General features: G+C 31.8%; 1 protein-coding gene across 1 annotated transcript; it reads right to left on the reverse strand.

Annotated features, from left to right (window-relative positions):
• Positions 1-9,347: 9,347 nt before the first annotated feature.
• On the reverse strand, positions 9,348-10,827 carry LOC123192377 (dof zinc finger protein DOF5.7-like). The gene has a single exon (XM_044604912.1). The coding sequence runs from the start codon at positions 10,576-10,578 to the stop codon at positions 9,556-9,558; it is 1,023 nt and encodes a 340-aa protein (XP_044460847.1). The 5' UTR covers positions 10,579-10,827; the 3' UTR covers positions 9,348-9,555.
• Positions 10,828-19,771: the final 8,944 nt, after the last annotated feature.

Consider the following 19,771-nt stretch of genomic DNA (forward strand, 5'->3'; position numbering starts at 1 on the left):
AGTATAACATTGCAAGTATCTAACACAAGTAAATTATCAGACAAAAGGTTTCTCAGATTGATGATAAGAGGAAAGACTAAAAATTTTTAAGACTTTGTAGATTAAAAGAGCTTCTCAAAGTAACAAACTGTCTAGTAGCCAAAGGTTTTGTCAAGAGATCAACTTTTTGAATTTTAGTTGGAACATATTGAATAACCCACTATTTTCTAGCAACTTGCTCTTAAATATAGTGAGCATCAATTTCAATGTGTTTTGTTCTAGTATGATATACTTGATTAGATGCTAAATAGGCATCACTTTGATTGTAACACCAAATTATAGGAGGTGTAGAAAATTTTAGCCCCAGTTCATTAACTAAGCTTCTGACCTAAGCAATTTCTATTATTTTTTGAGACAATGCTTTATATTTAGCTTCAGTAGATGATAATGCAACTATTTTTTATTTTCTAGAACTCTATTGAATAAGGTTTGAATTTAAAAAAGATAGTATCTAGTAGTGGATCTCCTGTCATGCAAACTACTGACCCAATCTGAGTTTAAAATATAGTTTAGATGTAATAGATCTCCTTGTGTGAACTACAATCTAAAGGTTATAGTCTTTTTAATATACCTGAGTACACTTTTACAAGCCTACCAATGGGTAGTAGTAGGTTTTTGTAGAAACTAACCCAATTTGTTGACAGAAAAGGCAATGTCAAGTCTAGACAGGGTTAGATATTGCAGAGCAGCCATTACACTTCTCTATGGTGATGAATCTTCAAACATAGGGCTGTCATTTAAAGTTAACTTACTGCTAGTAGCAAAAGGGTTGTACATGGTTTTGCTTCAAACATTTTAACTTTAATTAGTAAATTTTGAGCATATTTTGTCTGATTTAAATATAAACCAAACTTGGACCTTGTAACTTCAAATCCCATAATATAATGCAAACAACTTAGAACTTTAAATGCAAATTTATCATTTAAATGTTGAATTAATTTGTCAACAAGTTTCATATCATTACTAGTAAGTATGATATAATCTACATATACTAGCACATAGATTACTTTGTCTCCACTATTATACAAAAACAAATTGGTATCCATTACTGCATTATGAAAGCCTCAAACAAGTAAAAAAACATTCAGTTTGTTAAACTAGACTCTAAGAGCCTATTTCAACCCACATAATGCTTTATTCAGCTTGCAAACAAGCCTACTTCCTTTATAGTTAGTGGTAAAGCTATCACGTTGATGCATATATGTTGTCTCCTCTAAATCTTCATTTGAAAAAAACATTGTTAATATCAATTTGCCTAACATCCCGATTAAATTGAATTGCCAAACTCAAATAATTCTAATTGTGGCAACTTTTATAATAAGGCTAAAGGTTTCAAAATAATAAATATCAGGTGTTTGTTGAAACCTTTTTGCTACAAGTCTAGCATTATATCTCTCAATAGTCCCATCAAGATTACATTTCCCATTTACACCCAACTAGATGCATGTCTGATTGAATAGGAACCAAAGTCTAAGTGTTATTAGCTATCAAAGCATTAACTTAGCTTTCATAGCAACTTTACATTTAGGACTAGACAAGGCTTTAGATATAGTCATAGGTTCAAATGGAAAAAAGGACTCAGTACTGGATATCTTAGTAAGGGAATAGATAAAAGGTTTTGAAAGTTTAGCAAAGTCAAAAGGTTTCAACACTCTTGTTTTAGTTCTAGTGAGCATAGGGTGCTAATTTTAAGAAGGTGGAACTGACAACAAGTTGGCAGGTTGAGAATAAGAATAATTTTGATGTTGCACTTCACATCAACCATAAGACTAGTAATGTCTGTGTGTATAAGTTTAAGTGAGTTTAAGGCTGAACAATGAGATGTTAACATAAAGAATAAAGGAGTATAACTAGATGTTATTGATGTTTCACACTGACCATTAGATATATTGGGATTTGACATTGTGGGCAATAATAATGGATATTTAGTATTCAAGCTAGTAGAACTCAATACTAGTTTAAGTGAAACTAGTTGAATAGAGGACAAAGGAAGTTGCCAGCTTCTGGTATTAATAGAAACAAAATTTTTAGAAGTAGATGAATTGGTGTCACTAGGAGAGAATGAAGATTTGAACTGAGGATTATGAAAAAAAGGGAACTTTATCTCGTTAAATTTGAGACTTATAACTATATACAACCTACCAGGGGAATCTATACTCTTATAGCCTTTATGACAAATTATAACCAACAAAAACACACTTGGTTATGTAATGAGAGAATTTGTGTTTATGATATAGTCAAAGGTAAGGGATATGACCCAAAGACTTTTAGCTTGGAATAATTTGGATTTTTAAGAAACAATTTATGAAGAGAAGAAACAAACTCAAGAACGGAGGATAACAACCTGTTGATAAGATACACAATAGTTAGAAAAACATGCCACTAGAATTTAAGAGGAAGACTAGCCTATGTAATTAGAGTAAACCCTATCTTTACAATATGTCTATGTTCTTTTTTTGACTTCCTATTTTTCTTATGAGTGTGGAGACATGGATGCCTAAAAACAATGCATAAATTGTTTAATAAGGGAGCTAAACACCTGTACTCTCCTCCCCAATTTGACTCAAAACACTTGATTTTAGTTTCAAATTGCATTTCAGTTAAATGACAAAATGACTCAAAGATTGACTTTATTTTATATTTGTTTATAAGAGGAAATATCTAAGTAAATCAGGTATAATCATCTATAAAGTGGACATCATACCCATAACCCTATAGTGAATTATGGAAGAAGGTCCCCACAAATTTGAGTGTACTAATTCTAAGGGCTTAAAGGTTTGAGAGTTAGATTGAGAAAAAGAAGTTTATCTTAATTTGCCAAGTTGATGAACATCATAAAAAGAAACATCAAGGTTAGGATCAAACCAAACATTTATTGACTTAAATGCTTGTATAAGGATTTTGTTATGCAAATGTCCTAGTTTAGTATGCCACAAATCAATAGTAGTTTTAGAAGCTGTAAAGGATATAAATGAACTAGTTTTATTATCACAAGTCAAAGATTCATAAATAGGCACATTGCACATCATTGTTGACTCAGACTTACTCTTAGCACTACTATTAATAACAGAATTTTTATTTTTACACTGTTGTAAAACTAATTTATTGACAAGACAAAAAAAAAAAATTTGGTCGAAAATTTTCTTGAAATAAAGTAGAAGAACTGAGAGTGAATTTGGAATTTAGTGATAATTTTAAAGAATGAAAAATGTTGAATTAATATAAGTCATCCTTAAGTTGCCCTTTAAGCAAAATTGCTTGAGTGTATTTGTCCTTAATAACACATGTATCAACATCAAATTCAACCAAAACATGATTATCTTTTGTAATTTTTGAAAGGCCAAAAGACTATTTCCCACCCAAAGTATGCTGATTTCTCAAGTTTCCCTCTATTAACTTTGAAAATCTCATTTATCCACCTACAGACTATTAAAATTAACGGTTTTAAAGGTAAAATCGTTATTTTATTTGTAATATTAAAAATAAACTTAAATTTGATTTTATTGTTTCCCTCTAAACCATAAAAACTAACAATTTTTCTCAACTCAAGTTTTCAAAAACAATTATTCCCCTCTAAAGTTTCCAAACTTTCAGATTGAATTTTTTGGTGACTACTGATGATCTCTAGGTAGCGTCTCTTCCTCTCCAATGTCTCTTTCTTTTAGCCATACTTCTTCCCATCCTCTTCGGCGTCATCGTTGACGAAGACGACTCATCTTCATTGATGACACATCGAGGAGAATGGGAAGGAGCACGGTTGGAAGGAAGAGACGTCGGAGAGGAAGAGCTGTCGTCTAGAGATCGTCGGTCATCGTTGAAAAATTTAATCTAGAAGTTTAGAAACCTTGGGGGGAAATAATGTTTTTGAAAACTTAGGTTGGGAGAAATTGTTAGTTTTTAGGGTTTAAGATGCTAAAATGATATAACTAATTGACTCAGTTAATTTTAACCGCTTATGAGTGGGTAAATGAGATTTTCAAAATTAACAAGGAAAAACTTAGGAAATCAACATACTTTGGAAGGGGGGTGGGGGGGAATAAGTCCTTTGGCCATTTTTGAAACACTAAGCATATTTTTAGTAATGTAAGCCACAAAGAGAACATTTTTAAGATGAAGAGTTTTAGAATGAAAATGGTTAGATGCTAAAATATAATTAATATGAATGAAGTTTTGAGACTCACCATTACCTACTTAAAACTAGCCATTACCTTTGTAATTGGCTACAGTTTCCAACTAAGAGACATCAAGGGTAATATGGTCAGTGGCACCTAAATCCATCTTAAATTGAAGCAAAGGTAGTTATTGGAATTGACTGATGCTGCTTTGCAAAATGCTGAGTAAAATAGGTTTGAGGAGTAATTACAAGAGGATATATATAAGGTTGAGTGGATTCATATATATATATTGATGATGGAGATAAGCTGAATTAGATGGTAAGGGAAATGTGTTTAAGCGTCTGTTTGGATGTGATAAGGAAGAAGATACAAGTGGAGTGGAATATTCAACCCTAGGATGGTATATTAGTGCTATATTGGATTGAGAAAGAGGCAAAGGTTAAGACAACTCCATATCAGAGGAAGTAGATTGATAAGGTGTATTATGAGGTGAACTAGTGTAAAAGTGAGGTACAATGGAAGGGTTATTGTAATTGGTGTTACACTTGTAATAGTATTGCACAACTATGTGACCAATTTTACTGCACAATTGATAAACCACTTTTCCCTTGTTGGAAAATCTCCCTTCCCCTCTTCTTGAACTAGCTACAGAGGAATAACCAAATTGGTGAATAAGTTGATAAGATGGATAGTTCAGAAAGGATTGAGACCAATGTTGAAAGTTAGGTCCATGAGGCCTAAAAATTCCTTGCATAAAGGTTGATGGTTTTTGAATTGAAGATACTAGTGGTAGAGCTAGGGAATAACTCTTTCCATAGGTTGGTTCAATTATATGAGTATTCAGATGTCACTGGAATTAACACCATGACTTTGTGACTTAACTAAGTTGGTTGTATTAGCTGAGCTACAATGAAAGTCCATTGATATAATATAACTCAAGGTGGCATTGGCCTTTTTCTAACCTCATCTCATGTTTTTGAAGCAAATGCAAAACATCTTACAAATTAAGAGTTTCAATTCTCGATTCTAATCTAGTAGTTAGACTAGCTGCTATTGTCTCATACTTTGGACTAAGCCATTCAACATACATTTTATAAGGTTCTTATAATTAACAAACTGACCTCTAGAACCCAAAGTTTTAGCGTAACTCTTCATCTTGAGAACATAGCTACTTATACTAAGATTATCTTTCTTAGTGGTCTGTAACAAATTTCTAATAAACAATATATTTTTTTTGATTCACTAACAAATTCATTTTCTAACAAAGTTTAGATTTATGTGGAAAACTAACATTTAGAAATTACAAGAAACATTTCTTTTGAAATTGATGCAAAAAACCAACTTACTAACATTTTATTGATCTTTTTCCATGAAATTTAATCATGAGTTACCATTTTCATCATCATAGGTTTGAGTTAGGGGGTCATCTGACTTTACACGAACAAATGGAGATACTTGAGATACCAAACCGACAAGATGCTCCTCCAAGTCATGAGTTTTGAAGGCAAAAAGAACTTATGACTTCCAAAATTGGTAATTGGATATTGTTAGTTTCAATGAGATAACTTGTAAACTAAGGGTAAAAATGTATAGGTAACGGTGGTGTTTTGAGAACTAGGGTTTTTTTGGATTGGAGGAAATGTGGAAAACTGTGTTTGGAGATTTGCCATCATTGACATTTGTCTAATAGCTCTAATACCATGAACAGAAAAACCTTAGCCAGAGATAAAGTCTTTATATCAAGAAACCATGAACATAGAAGTAAGAAAGAAAGAAAAGAGAAATGTGTATTGTGAAATATATTTTTGCATTGCAATTGACTAATTGAAATACACATGTGTTGTCACTTCCTTTTTATACAAGACGAAAGCTGTCACAATTGATGGAAAAACTTCATCTTCTATTACATTTAACTAAAGTCATCCTAATAGTGGCCTATTGTGCCCATTACTAAGGATGGCAATGGGACAGGACGGGGCCAAATATCCTATTCTTTGTCTTCGTCCCCGTTCTTGTAGAGGATAACAATCTTTGTTCCCGTTCGGAGAAAACACCCATTCCCTGTCCCTTCCCCAAAGAGAAAAAATCCCCTTCCTACCCCTTTCTTATGGGAAAAAATCTCCCTCTTATATCCGTACCTATAGGAAAAATTTCTTCCTCATACCTGTACTTACAAGAAAAATCCTCTCTCTATACTCACGGACATAAATTACCTTTCTTTCCTATTTTTCAGTATTTATAAGAGATAAAATAAACTATCCCATTTATTAAATGTTTCATGATAACACTTATATAATATTATTTGTTACTTTTCCACAAAATATTCACTTGTTACTTTAGTTCAAATACAAAGTTAAAATTTTTTTAATCAGTTTCATTTACAAAATCTAACAATATACAATAATCAATTTCCTTATTAGTAACTCTTCATGTTGATATCTTCATTAATTTTTCGTATTGATACAAAATAACATGTTAAAATCAAAACTACCGCAAGACACTAGATAAAAAAGAAATTTTTGGAGACTTACATCAGCCATCCAAGCCTCCACAACAGGGTCTTCACCAGTTCTCATGAGTTTCCACTCACCTTTAAGTTGTAATAATGCTTGCAGAAAATACTGTCCATCTATCCACAAACGCGCATCATTCATAATAATAACAGCCAAACCTGAAATCTCAATAGTCAAAGCAAAGAAGTATTACCTTAAATCTATAAAACACAAGAATATCATAGTTAAGAATTCAAATAAACCTGCACTTCTGGTGAAGCCAGAAACGAATTCACGGCGTTTATCACGTGAAAAAGCATATTCACTCTACAAAAATGCAATAAAAGCATTTGATTAAAACAATAGCTAAATTAATTATTTAAACTATCTCAATCAAAGGAATTATTATTAAAATATATTTGGTGATGAAAAGTTGAAAACAAACAAATAAAATTAAGAGAAAGTCTTCAATTATTTAAAAAGAGAGTTGAAGCCTGGAGAGTTAAAGAGTTTTTGTGCTTGGTAGTGAAAAGAATAAGACGAAGAGATGGTGTGTCAGCAGTGGTAATTGAAAAGAAAAACATGTGATTGGATTTAGGGTTAAAATTTTGCCTTTATATAATGGTGGCAATTTTCTAATAAATTAAAACTGTTAAAGAAAGATACTAATATAAAAGGGTGGGAAATGGGCGGGGTCGTGTGAGTTAGGGATATACATAACCCTATCTTTGATTGCATGAAATTTTTTGTTTTTATTTTTATCTTAGTTTCATTTCTATCAAAAAATTTTTACTATATTAAAGTTGGAGGGAGACGAAAAACTTAAATTTAAGTTGAAATTACTATCTTTACCTATTACACATTGACAACTTTAAGTTAACTCATTAAACTAATCTGTTTTTTCAATAATAATAATAATAATAATCCTCTGCACAAGTAAAAAAAGAGAACAAGAAATGAAGCGGATGGGTTGTGGAAGGGAAATGTTAAATATAAGAAGAGAAAATGCCAAAAAGTGTGATGAAATGAAAACATTTTTCCTGTTTTCGCTTCTAATTTTCTTTCTATCCCACGTAATCACTCTCACTACATTACAAACAACTCTTCTTCCCGTTTATCATTTCTCAAATCCAACACTACATATACGTTATATCATCACCACAAGTTCCTCCAAAAATTGTGTGTATGTATGTATATATATATATCAAAGCGGTGTTTTAGAGTAAACCTGGCATATTTGGCTCTTTTAGTAATTATCCGCTAATGTTGTTTATATTTAATTTAAAAGAAATGATATTAATTTTTTCCTATTAAAAAAAAAAAAAAAAAGAACCGTATAAAAATTGTATGGATTAGCTGTAGAATTCATAGTAGATACAAAAAGGATGAGGTGGAGAATAACACATCCATTAATGTCATGAGGTTCTCGCAAGACAGTTGACACAAAACTCAAACAAAAGTTTCTTTCTTTCACGTTAATCATGTTCACCAGCTTCTCGTCTTCACGCTTCCTCTCCCCTTCAGCCAACCAATTTTTCTCCCCATATTTTTCATTTTAATTATTTATTCATTTCATGTATGTAATGGTAAAATCAAAATGATTGTAAAGTAATAAATATACAAATATATATAGAGAGACAAAAAAGTATGGAACACAAATATTATATAGGCTGGCAATGGCATTGTTTACAGCCTGTAACCAACACTAGTATTGAAGATGGAGACAGAGAGTGATCTTCAGATAAAAAAGCTTGTGGGGTTAAGTTTCTATTATTAATGTTCTTGCTCCCAAATCCCCATATAGTTAAGCATTGGCGTGGACAAAAACTTACCCTCTTTAAGCTAAACTTTTGATGTACCAACACCTAAAGGAAATGGGATTAAGATTAACGCAACACATGGTGAAATCATTTTGAAAGATTGGGGGACCCTTATGTTCACAAAGCAATGAGTAAAGATAAGCAAAATAAGCTTTTCTTTCTTTCTCCCTGGTAAAGAAAGGAAGAAAGAGAGACGATATATATATATATATGATATACTTAGTTGCAATTAGCAGGGAGAGGCTCACTCCTCGAGACTGTCAAACAAAAGAACCCTAAACCCTCTCAGATGCCAAAGCCATCCCCCGGCCCTCTTTTCTCCCCCATAAATTCACTCAAATGGTTGACACACTTTTATTCAATACACTTTCAAACCACCACTTTTTCAGACACTCCAAATGAAACCACGCTGCAACTAATTATTAGAGAGCCCTAGGTACAGACAGAAAATATAAAATAGTAAGATCGATAGAAAATTTAGAGGAAGCTAGCAGCTGGCTATATGCTAAACACTGGAGGGCTAAGCAGCTACGAACTGGGTAGTCTGAAAACTTTCATATATATATATATGTCGACATTGTGCAGTAGCTGAGATGCCTGAGTCTCAGTTTCTGGCTATATGTTTATAAAGAGAGAATCACACAAAGACTGAAAGTTTTTGATGCTGACCCAACATCAAACAAATCAAAGATAGATTATTAAGTCCATTAATAATAATTTAAAATCCATCACTGATCCCAAAGAGATTAATGAGAGAAGATTTGATTAATGTTTAAACATGATCAAACTGTAGCTTTCTTGAGATGATGTGTTAGTGTCACTCAAGCTAATTTATCATGTTTGAGGTTACTTGAAAAAGATTAAATATAACAGGCATCAGCTTCAGCATAAACATAAACAATAGATTGACATCAACATTTAAGAGTACTATTGTACAAAATATAAAAACACTATCTCATCTTCCTTTGCACCTAATATAATAGGAACAATCAAATATATACCTAAATGAGTTTCGTAATATTATGTGATCAGATATTACTCATTGGTTAAATCCTGTTCTAATTGTTCATCATCCTTTTAGGTCTACCTCTAGGGTAAAGCACTGTAATGCTGAAAATCACTCCACGCTTGAAAGCCATTCCAGTTGCTTCCGTTATCGTTGCCGTTACCGCTACTGGTTGTTGTTGGAGTGGAAGAAGCACCCAGTGGTTCATAATTACCAAAGAACCACTCAGTCGTAGCCGAACTACTGGCACCTTCTTTTCTTGAATTATCCCCAACACCACCACCGGTAACCTGAGGTTTCGCAATCTCCAGGTTCTGAAACAAAATGGGTTGTGGTTTCTGTGGCTGGTTCTCGAGAGCAATTGAAGAAGAGAGAGTGTTTTCTTTTTGAGTCTGATCTCCACTAAAAAGCATAGCCAATCTTTGCTGCTGCAACCTCCAGTGCAAATCTTGATTTATAGAACTCAAAGACTCAATTGAAGAAGCTAGACTACTGTTAACATTTAGCGAACCACCCATTTCTTGAACTGCACCACTGAAGCTATTATTAACAGAAGGAAGTGGATTCAAGTTAAACCCCATCAAATTATTACCGGCGCCGCCAGTAGAATCAAGACTGAAACAAGGGTTACTATGATCTCCAACAGAAGAAAACCGGGTACAAATACCCGGTCCAGAAGGGTTAACGACGTTCATCCTTGGAAATGATAACCCACCGAGCTGAAAGTCCATGGCTGGGGAGAGACCATGGAAGAACTTCAAGCCACCCATCTCTGAAGTTGAACCGGAGTCTTTAGAGTCACCGGAGAGCCTTGAAGAAGACTTAATTTTCTTGTTCTTGCGACAACCGCCGCCAATGGGAACGTTGCGCAAGGCTCCGCCTTTGGTCCAGTACCTTCTACAAGTTTTGCAGAAATGCCTGGGTTGAGTGAGACTGTAGTTGTTGTAGTAGCAAAATTTAGTGTTGGGGGAGTCACACCTGGGACACTTGAGAGCTTGCTCTTGAGGCCTTGTTGAGGATGGCTTTCGGTTGTTCTGAGGATTTTGGCTATCTTCTTTGTTGTAAAGTGATGATGATTTCGCCAGAACATGATCAGGTGACATCATGGGTGGTGGTTGTTTTGGAAAGAATTGAAGTGGGGGAAAGTAGGAAAACGGAAACTAATAGCAGAGTTGGGTTGGGTGAGTTGTTATTGTTGTTGAAGTTCCGTTTCCTTTTGCAGAGGCAAAGATACTCAATTGAATAGTTTCATGCATGAGTGTGGAGAAGTAGAGGATGTTGATGGGGTCTTGTGATATTCATCACAGAGAGATCTAATGGGAATAAATAAAGCTGATGGAAGAAACAAAGAGGAGATCTCACTTGAATTTAAAAAAGGAGTCGGTCTGTCTCTCTCTATATAAAGATAAAAAGAAAGTGAGAAAATAGAGACAAATTGAAAATTAAAACAAATAATCTGAAACTGATTCGGGAGAAAGATAAACAACTGCGGTAATCAAACAATTGAAATAAGATTAATCTCTTTATTGGGAAAAATATAGATGTAATTATTAATTTTTCATTCAAAAGAGATTACAATACTAGAAAGTTTATTAATAATTTTATTAGTTACTATGTATGCCTCATCGATTTTCTTCGTTTAATCAGATTATTTTTTTTTTCTTTTTTTCATATTATAACATAAATTCCTCAATTTTAATTGATAAGTTTTACACTGACTTATACAACATTGGAAGTTGATCCTACTTTGACCTTTTCATTAGTGTCTTTTTTATCTCTTTCGACCGTGATAAAGAAAAAAAGAAAAACAAAAAGCCCCGAGGATACAGTGAGTAGTCATATGCATGTGCATGAATTTAAGTAATCCTAAGATTAATTTGGAGATGAGATTGCTGGCTATTTTTAAAAAATATGCATGGAAAGGAAGATGCCATGTGGACCACAAACATAAAATCATCTGTAACTATTTTTAGTACATAAATATATACACACTTATATGTATCATTATATGATTAGATAAATTTAAATTAATGATAAAATAACACTCAATCATATAATAATATATATAAGTTTATAAATAATTATGTATCCAAAATGGATACATATAATATTACTTATTAAAAATTTAATTGAATTATAATAATAATAACATCATAAAATTAATTGGAACGTACTTTTAAGGGTATTTGGTTCAAAGTAATTATGAATTATTCCAATAATCTATTTTTTATTTTTAACATTAACTTGTTTGATTTGTTAGACAATAAAAGATTTTGATAACTAATATTTTATTTATTTATATATATATATATATATATATATATATATATATATATATATATATATACATACATTAAAAAATTATTAAAATAATTTCAATCTTTGAAGGTAGGAATATGTTCAGCTTTAATTAATAACTGAAAGATATTTGAAAATAATTAGGTAAATAAACCAAAATTTTAATAATATTTTTGTTATAAACAATCCAACAGATATTGTCCGCTTTGGGCTTCAGGCCCGTACGGTTTTGTTCCTAAAACGCGTCTGCTGAGTTAAGGGCTTCTGGCCCCTGCTTATATACACGCTCAGTGGACTGCACGAGAGCGATGTGAGACTTCAGGTCACAACACACCCTCCCCCCCCCCCAATCGCGAATCATGCTGATAATGTGTTATAAACAACCAAATAGATATTGTCTGCTTTGGGCTTCAGTCCTGCACGGTTTTGTTCCTAAAACGCGTCTGTTAAGTTAAGGGCTTCTGGCCCCTGCCTATATACACGCTCAATGGACTGCACGGGAGCGATGTGAGACTTCAGCTCACAACACACCCCCCCATCGTGAATCGTGCTGATAACGTGTTATAAACAGCCCAACAGATATTGTCCGTTTTGGGCTTCAGACCCGCACGGTTTTATTCCTAAAACGCGTCTGTTGAGTTAAAGGCTTCTGGCCCCTGCCTATATATACACTCAGTAGACTGCACGGGAGCGATGTGGGAGTTCAGGTCACAACAATTTTATTATTTTTAAATAACCGTGATAATTATTAGGTAATTAATGTTTGCAGTAATTTTTTACTTTTTTGATAATAAAAAATTATCTAACGACACCCTAAATAATTTCCCAATGATCAATGCTTTGGCAAAATGGTTAATTGTCAAATATTCATTGAAATCAATTTTCCAAAATGAATTCACTTATAAGTTTCTTAATTATATCTAATAATTTATATTCGAATTTTATAAAAAGTGAGTTAAAAAGAAAAAGCCTTTATCTTAATTCCCTAAGCGTGATTAAGTTGATATTATTAATGAAATACCAGGAGAAATATTCGTATTTGTATACCCATTCGTAAATATTATTCATATACGAGATATTGAAAGCAATAAGTAGGGTAATAGCAGATAGGTAGGTTAAAGATGAAGAATTGAGTCAGTGAAAAGCAAAGCAAAGTAGCAATTCTTCTTTTTCACCGGCTCTTCCTTCCTGCCCGACACTGCAGCAATGGGCTTCTGCCACACTGACCACCATTGTCTATTCCTTCCCATGTAACGTCCCTTTTAACCCATTCTTACTTGGCAACCTATAAAATCTTACACCTCACTCTCTGTATAAATCTAATCTCAACTTATTAGAAATTAATGCATCTTTAGTCCACAATCTACAAGTTCTTGCCATATTGAATGTAGGTTCCTGTTAAAACTGTTCGCACCAGCTCCATATTAATAATAAATAACAGAGGTTAATGATAATAACTTTTCTCCATAGATTTGTCCTCAGAAGGAGACCAGTAACTAAAAGAAGGTGCTACAAATTAAATGATATGAACCTTTTAATTAGGGCAACAATATGTATTCATTCATTAACGACAGGCTTATTCAATTCTCTCAATTAAATTGTATTCAGAGACCCATACGTACCTTCTCAAAGTAGCTGGTCCTTGACTTTTTTCGTTATTTATGAGGGTTAAATCAGCCCAAGAAGCAGAGAGATCAAAGTACAATTCTAAAGACACTTGCAATAAAACCGCAAAAGACACCTTTCTCACAAGTTTTACAACTGGATTTTTTATGTTCAACTCTTTTTAACTTGTTTGTCTTCTAGTAAATTTTGTTGAAGAAAAGTTTTATGAGAACCAGGAGCTCTGGGGAGCCTTTTTTTTTTTTTTTTTTTGACTTTGTTATGGGAAATTGAGTGACGTCTTTACAATTTTTTAGCATCAATTTTCATATTTTCTGCAACTGAATGCAGCAAGTATGGACACTAGAAATTAGCCATTTTTGCTTCAGCAATTCAAAAAGTCAAAAGTTCACACTACTCTTTAGGGTACTTCCTGCTTAACTGAGTTTATTTATTGTTCAAAAGTGTTATCACCGCAAATATTGACCGAAAACAAAAATATATTGTTTGTTTATAGTTTTATTTTACATAAAAATATATGTATTACAAATTACAAACATTTAACATGTGATTTTTTTTCATTATATAAGTATTAATATATATAATATCCATTGATGATTTCAATTGCAACTCATGTGGCTACAAGTCTGTAAGACCACATTCATTTTATCAAAATAGTAAAATATATATAACATCATCTTAGAGTTAATAGTGTTAAGATATCAATAAAAATAATAATGTGCTAATCCATTTTAAGTAGATAAATATGTATATATTTATGTATATTTTTACGTGATTAAATATTACTTTATTTTTAATTCAAAATCACCCAATCACATGTGACACAATTAAGTGTATATTTATTTGTATATTCAAAATAGGTATGCATAGTTTTATTGTACAAATAATAACATCTTTTTTTTTTGGGGATCTCTACTTAATTTGTAAACTTATATTATTCTATTCTTTGTATACAAATGAGAAGTTTGAAAAAATATCATAAATTATTTAAAAAATTAGTTTTAAAAAAAGACACATAAACATCAATGAGTTAGTGGAAATTAATCAGAAATTCGAGAAATAACAATAAGTATCCATTATTTAAGGGTCAAAAGTGAAATTTAAAATTAAATATATTGAAGTATCATGTTGCAAATGATTTCTTATCTTACTAAGTAGTTTTAGGTAATAATCAAACTATAATTTATGGTTTACCATCAGATGATAATTTTAGTCATGACTATATTCCTCATGCATGCATGCCTATTTTACAAGTAAACGTAGATAAGTCAACTTAATCGTCATCATCAAATAAGTTGAGTTGAAGAGAAAAGAGATAAGAATCCAGCTGATCGAGATGAGGAGAGAGGAAGAAGAAGAAGAAGAACACGTGAGAGGGTAGGAGGGGTGGGTGAATTCCCGTGAGATGAAAAACCACAAACTACGCACATACTCACATTCTAAATACTTGGGTTTTCTTCTCTTACTTATCACCCACTCCAACTTCATACGTTACCATCTCACGGACCTCCTCTTCTCCACTTCCTCCATCAATATCATCCACAATTATTCATATTTTTTTCCTTTTTTTGTTATTTTTAATTTTAATAACCATTCAAGCACTGCAACTAATTTCTCACAACTTCCTTTCCTTAATCTTCTGCCCCGAATTTCAGTTACAGTTTAGATTTACTATTTTAAAAATGTTCAACATCTACTTGCTTGGTAAAAAAACATAAAAATATTCGATTTTATTTGTGCATATTAAAAGCTTTATATTTAGTAACATTCGTTACGTTTAGTTGTTGGAAAATTTGACCTTTTTGTTAGGTTTGTTTTGGGATTTGGAGTTCAAGAATGAAGCACCTTTTAGATGATTCCCAAAGCAAAATAAATTAAGTCTAAAAAGATAAGTCTTTTTAATGACATTACTTCTTGTCGGGTAAACAAATTCAATTCAATTTATGACTTTCATTATTTAACTAAATGAAAATTTAATATTGCTCCCACACACACATTTGCAAAATACGAAACTTGGGTAAATGTTATGTCGCTGTCAATCTCTGATTTGATTGATTGATTGATTGATTATCATAATCAAATCAAAATTCTATTTTATTCAACGTGCATTTTGTTCTGTTAGAGAAGAAAATGTCGGCAAAGCCGTGGTTTCTTCAGTAAGTGGAACTTCCTCCACTCTTCCTTTCACTTATTTCTCCCCTGTCAAGTTGCTCTCTCATGCACGTCTTTCTATGCTTTTTCCACCTCACCTTTTAGCAATTTATTGGGCTATATTTGAGATATCCGCTTGATAAGGTAGTAGAGATACAGTAATACTAATATTGTGAAATTGTGTATAACTTTATATATAAATAATAATATATTATTGTATAATTTGAAATTAAAAATAAAAAATAAAATAATATTTAATTATATATATAAATTATATAAACAATATTATTATCAAAGAAAAGGCCGAAAACATTTTTTTCCACCCTAAGTTTGATGAATATAATTATTTTTTGGGTTAAATTTGAAAATTCTATTTTTTTCTCTTATTAATTAAAATAACTAGTAATTTTAAAAATCATAGAATACTTTTTATCCATTCATATAATAATATATAATTTATATAATATACAGTTTATATTCTTAATAATATAAATTATTGTATTTTTATCTTAACAAACTATTTTTTAATTTTCTTTTATCTTCCTATATTTTTATTTTTCTACTCTATCAATATTTAGCTTTTAGAGAACACCCAAGAGAAGAAGCAGAAGATCTGATCTGAGTATACAATGTGAACATAAACAATATTTACGATACACACTATAACATAATAACCATTTTGTAATATTTTTAATGAATTTAAAAGACATTTATAAATATTGTTATTTTTTACCAAAATATAAACAAATCACTAAATCATGTGTTGTTATAAATTTTAGCTGTAATTATTTGTGTGTGATTTGGTATAAACACAAAATTATTGCTTATAAAAGTTGGAAGTATTGATAATATTTAGAATTGTCATAAAGGATAATTTTTCTTTTTTTAAAACGTAGTTATATACACTATTTTTGGTAACTAACATGGTTTATACCGATATTTACGATAGCCATTAAAAAATAAAAACTCAAAAATGTCATTTTTCTATCCACTAATATTGTTTATGATGCCAATTGTGAATATCACACAAGTTCCAAATACAAATTTTAAGGAGTTGTTGTGACATTTATAATAACTACAAAATAAAAATTTTAAAATATAATAATTTCTTATGTCATTTATAATGGTTGATAAAATGTAAATCTCTTTCTCTCTCATATATATATATATATATATATATATATATATATATATATAAGAATATTTAAACAATTCATGAACATACATAAGAGTTTAGGCTTTCCAAAATGTATAGCTAACTGATAAACTAAAAATTTTTCTACTCAAGTACCTGAATGAAAAAAGAAAACCTATAACTCTCAATTCTAATAAACTCTAAGAGAAGATTGATGAAATATAGCTCCAAATGATCAATTAATTCATACTTTAAAACCCTAAAAAAAAAAAAGAGAGAGAGAGGGAGAAGAGATAATTACAAGTGAATGATTAAAGAAAAAATTAAAACAAATGAATTCATACTATATAAACCAAAAATTCCATTTTCCTTTTGTCATGCATTAATTTCAACTAACATCAAAGCAATTGCGTCCCACACTTCCAATCCGACACATCTCCGCTATGAGTAGGGTTGGATTCGAATCAAGCCCATTCGAGTTTAAGCTCGAACTCAGTTCAAACGAGCCCAAAACGAGCCAGTCCTATATAAGCTCAGTCGAGCTTAAGCTACTCGCTAAATTTTTCAATTAGAAATTTTAATACAAAACAATATCGTTTTGACCAATATATATTAAAACGACATCGTTTTAATAACGAAATAGTTAAAAACTCAAGCTCGAAACAAGCCGAATTGAATACGAGCCGAGTTTGAACTTGACTTCTATGAGCTCGAGCTCAAACTTGAGCTCTGTTATATACAAACCGAGCCAAGCTCGAGCTCGAGCTCAAGCGACCTCGTGTTTGGCTCGGTTCAAAACCAGCCCTAGCTATGAGGTTCTTGAGTACCTTTGTTACTATGCCTGCGTTGCATAAGTCTTTTTATAAGAACAAATTAGGGTTGGCTTTGATTTCGAAATGGCTAAGTTGCCTTCCCCTTGTATGGTCAAGAAAGGCGTTTGGTTTAGCGATGCCACTCTAATTGTATACTCCTATACTTGTGCTTTAACCCGATAGATTTTGACAATTTTATTTTGCTTATTATTTCATGACCCGTTACAAAGCAATAACATAGATGGGGAGCAAATGCCTAACTACCAATGGATCTTCTACCATACTAGATCACTTTTATTATTTAAAAAAAAAAAAATTCAAACTAAGATCTTATATGCTTCTTATCCCTCAACTTCTATCAACCAAGAATAGAAGTATTTCCCATCCCCCATACATATAGAAATCCGTGTATTTTTTAACTAAAGTTTCATGTGATTATGAAAGTTTACTTATAGACAGAAACATAATCAAAATGTTTATATCAAGTTCAAATTTTATCAAACCATTTTCTAAACAATTGAATAGACAAATAAAAAACTAAATAAAATTTTGATAACTAGGATTGCTGCTAATCAATTCGAGTGTTAATGTACAATGAAATTGAGCGAATAGAATCTACTAAACATTGAGAGATAGTATCTAGTTAGTGCCACTATGGTCCTCGGGCATGTAAATTAGGGTCATCTACCCTTCAAGGCCAATCATGGCATCGATGCACGATGATATTGAGGGTATAGGATCTCTTGCACGAGGGTAGCCTCTACATGCCCAAAAATGGTGTTTGTGGATCGCCACTACATTACATGGATTTGGCTAACATAGTTGCCTTGCTTACTAGTTATAGTGTCAAGGTGTGAGGGTGTTGAGCGAATACTACCCCTTGATGAGATTTACTTCCTACGTATTTTAGGATTTTATATGCTTGATTACATTTGATCATCTTCTTAAGATAGGCCTGGTGGGCATTCAAGAGATTGTGCATGTTTGACTTATAGGTTTGGTGGCTCAAGCCACTTTATCAATTAAAGTCAGTTCTAACACTAGTGCACCAGGAAACTGAGTGGATGTTATCATTTTTTCAAAAGGCCTACTTTATAGATTGTGTTGGTGTATATCTTAGGAACCAATCGTGTTGTCGGTTTCATGGTGTTTCATCTTGTGCAAATAATTTATATTAATAAAAGAAACATTCTTTTCTTCACATGTGTAAAGATGACAGGGGTGGGGCGACCATGATAGGTCGATCCTGGCATGGCCCATCGGGCCCACGTTTTGGGTCATGCTAAAGCCTGTTATTTAGTGGGCTTTCGTATTGAGCTGACTTGACATGACAAAATCTCAAGGCCTAAAGCCTCTAAGTCATGCCCCCATGGCCCTTTAACGAGCTGGCTCGTGGGCTTTATGTAGGCTAACTCAAAAAATATTTTTTTATTATTTTTTAATTATATAAACTTAATTTTTCAATTATTTTGGTTTACTAAAATAACAGGTCATACCTAATGGGTCAACCCATCCAAAAAATTAATTAAAAAATTAAAAAAATTGTTAAATAGTATTAAACCATGTTAGCTAACCCATGGGTTTTATCTCATAGTTTAGGGCATGATCTACTCAACCTGTTGGGCCAAAAAAGTCATACTTGTGTCAGGTTGTGGGTTGACCTAGCCCATTGGCCTCCTCTACATGTGTATTTTGCTTTACTTAACATATTTCTTCATTAAATATATTATACGCATATCAATTGTTTGAATGATACAGATCTTTAGAAGATCAAATTATCAAAGCATTCCTTATATACATGATGCTAATTGGGCAATGATATCTTATAGTAAACATATTGAATATCTCCATTGACTATTATCAAACGATATTAGTATAGGTGACTTTATGTGAAATTTATATCATTAGAGTATTAGTGTGAATTAACAGTTAGTGAATTATTTTTTTGAAAATGATTGATTATGATGAATCATATGAATATTTAATGTGGTCAATGATTCATTGTAGGATCATACTAGTGTACCATTGATTTTTAGACCTAAAATGTCATAATTACATCCAAAATGAATGCGTATATATCATATGATCTATAAATACAAGGCTATTCATGTTCATACATTGTTCATATGCAAAATCGAGTAATACTCACTAAGGAATCTATTGGTTTGAAATAATTTGATTTTAAGTTTCTAGACGAATGTCAAAAAATATCAGAAATAAAAATCTATGGCCAAAGTATAAAGAAAGTCCCACAAAAGGTTGTTTGTGGTGTCACGTTCT

This window comes from Mangifera indica, chromosome 1 (assembly GCF_011075055.1).
Source record: "Mangifera indica cultivar Alphonso chromosome 1, CATAS_Mindica_2.1, whole genome shotgun sequence".
NCBI lineage: Eukaryota > Viridiplantae > Streptophyta > Magnoliopsida > Sapindales > Anacardiaceae > Mangifera > Mangifera indica.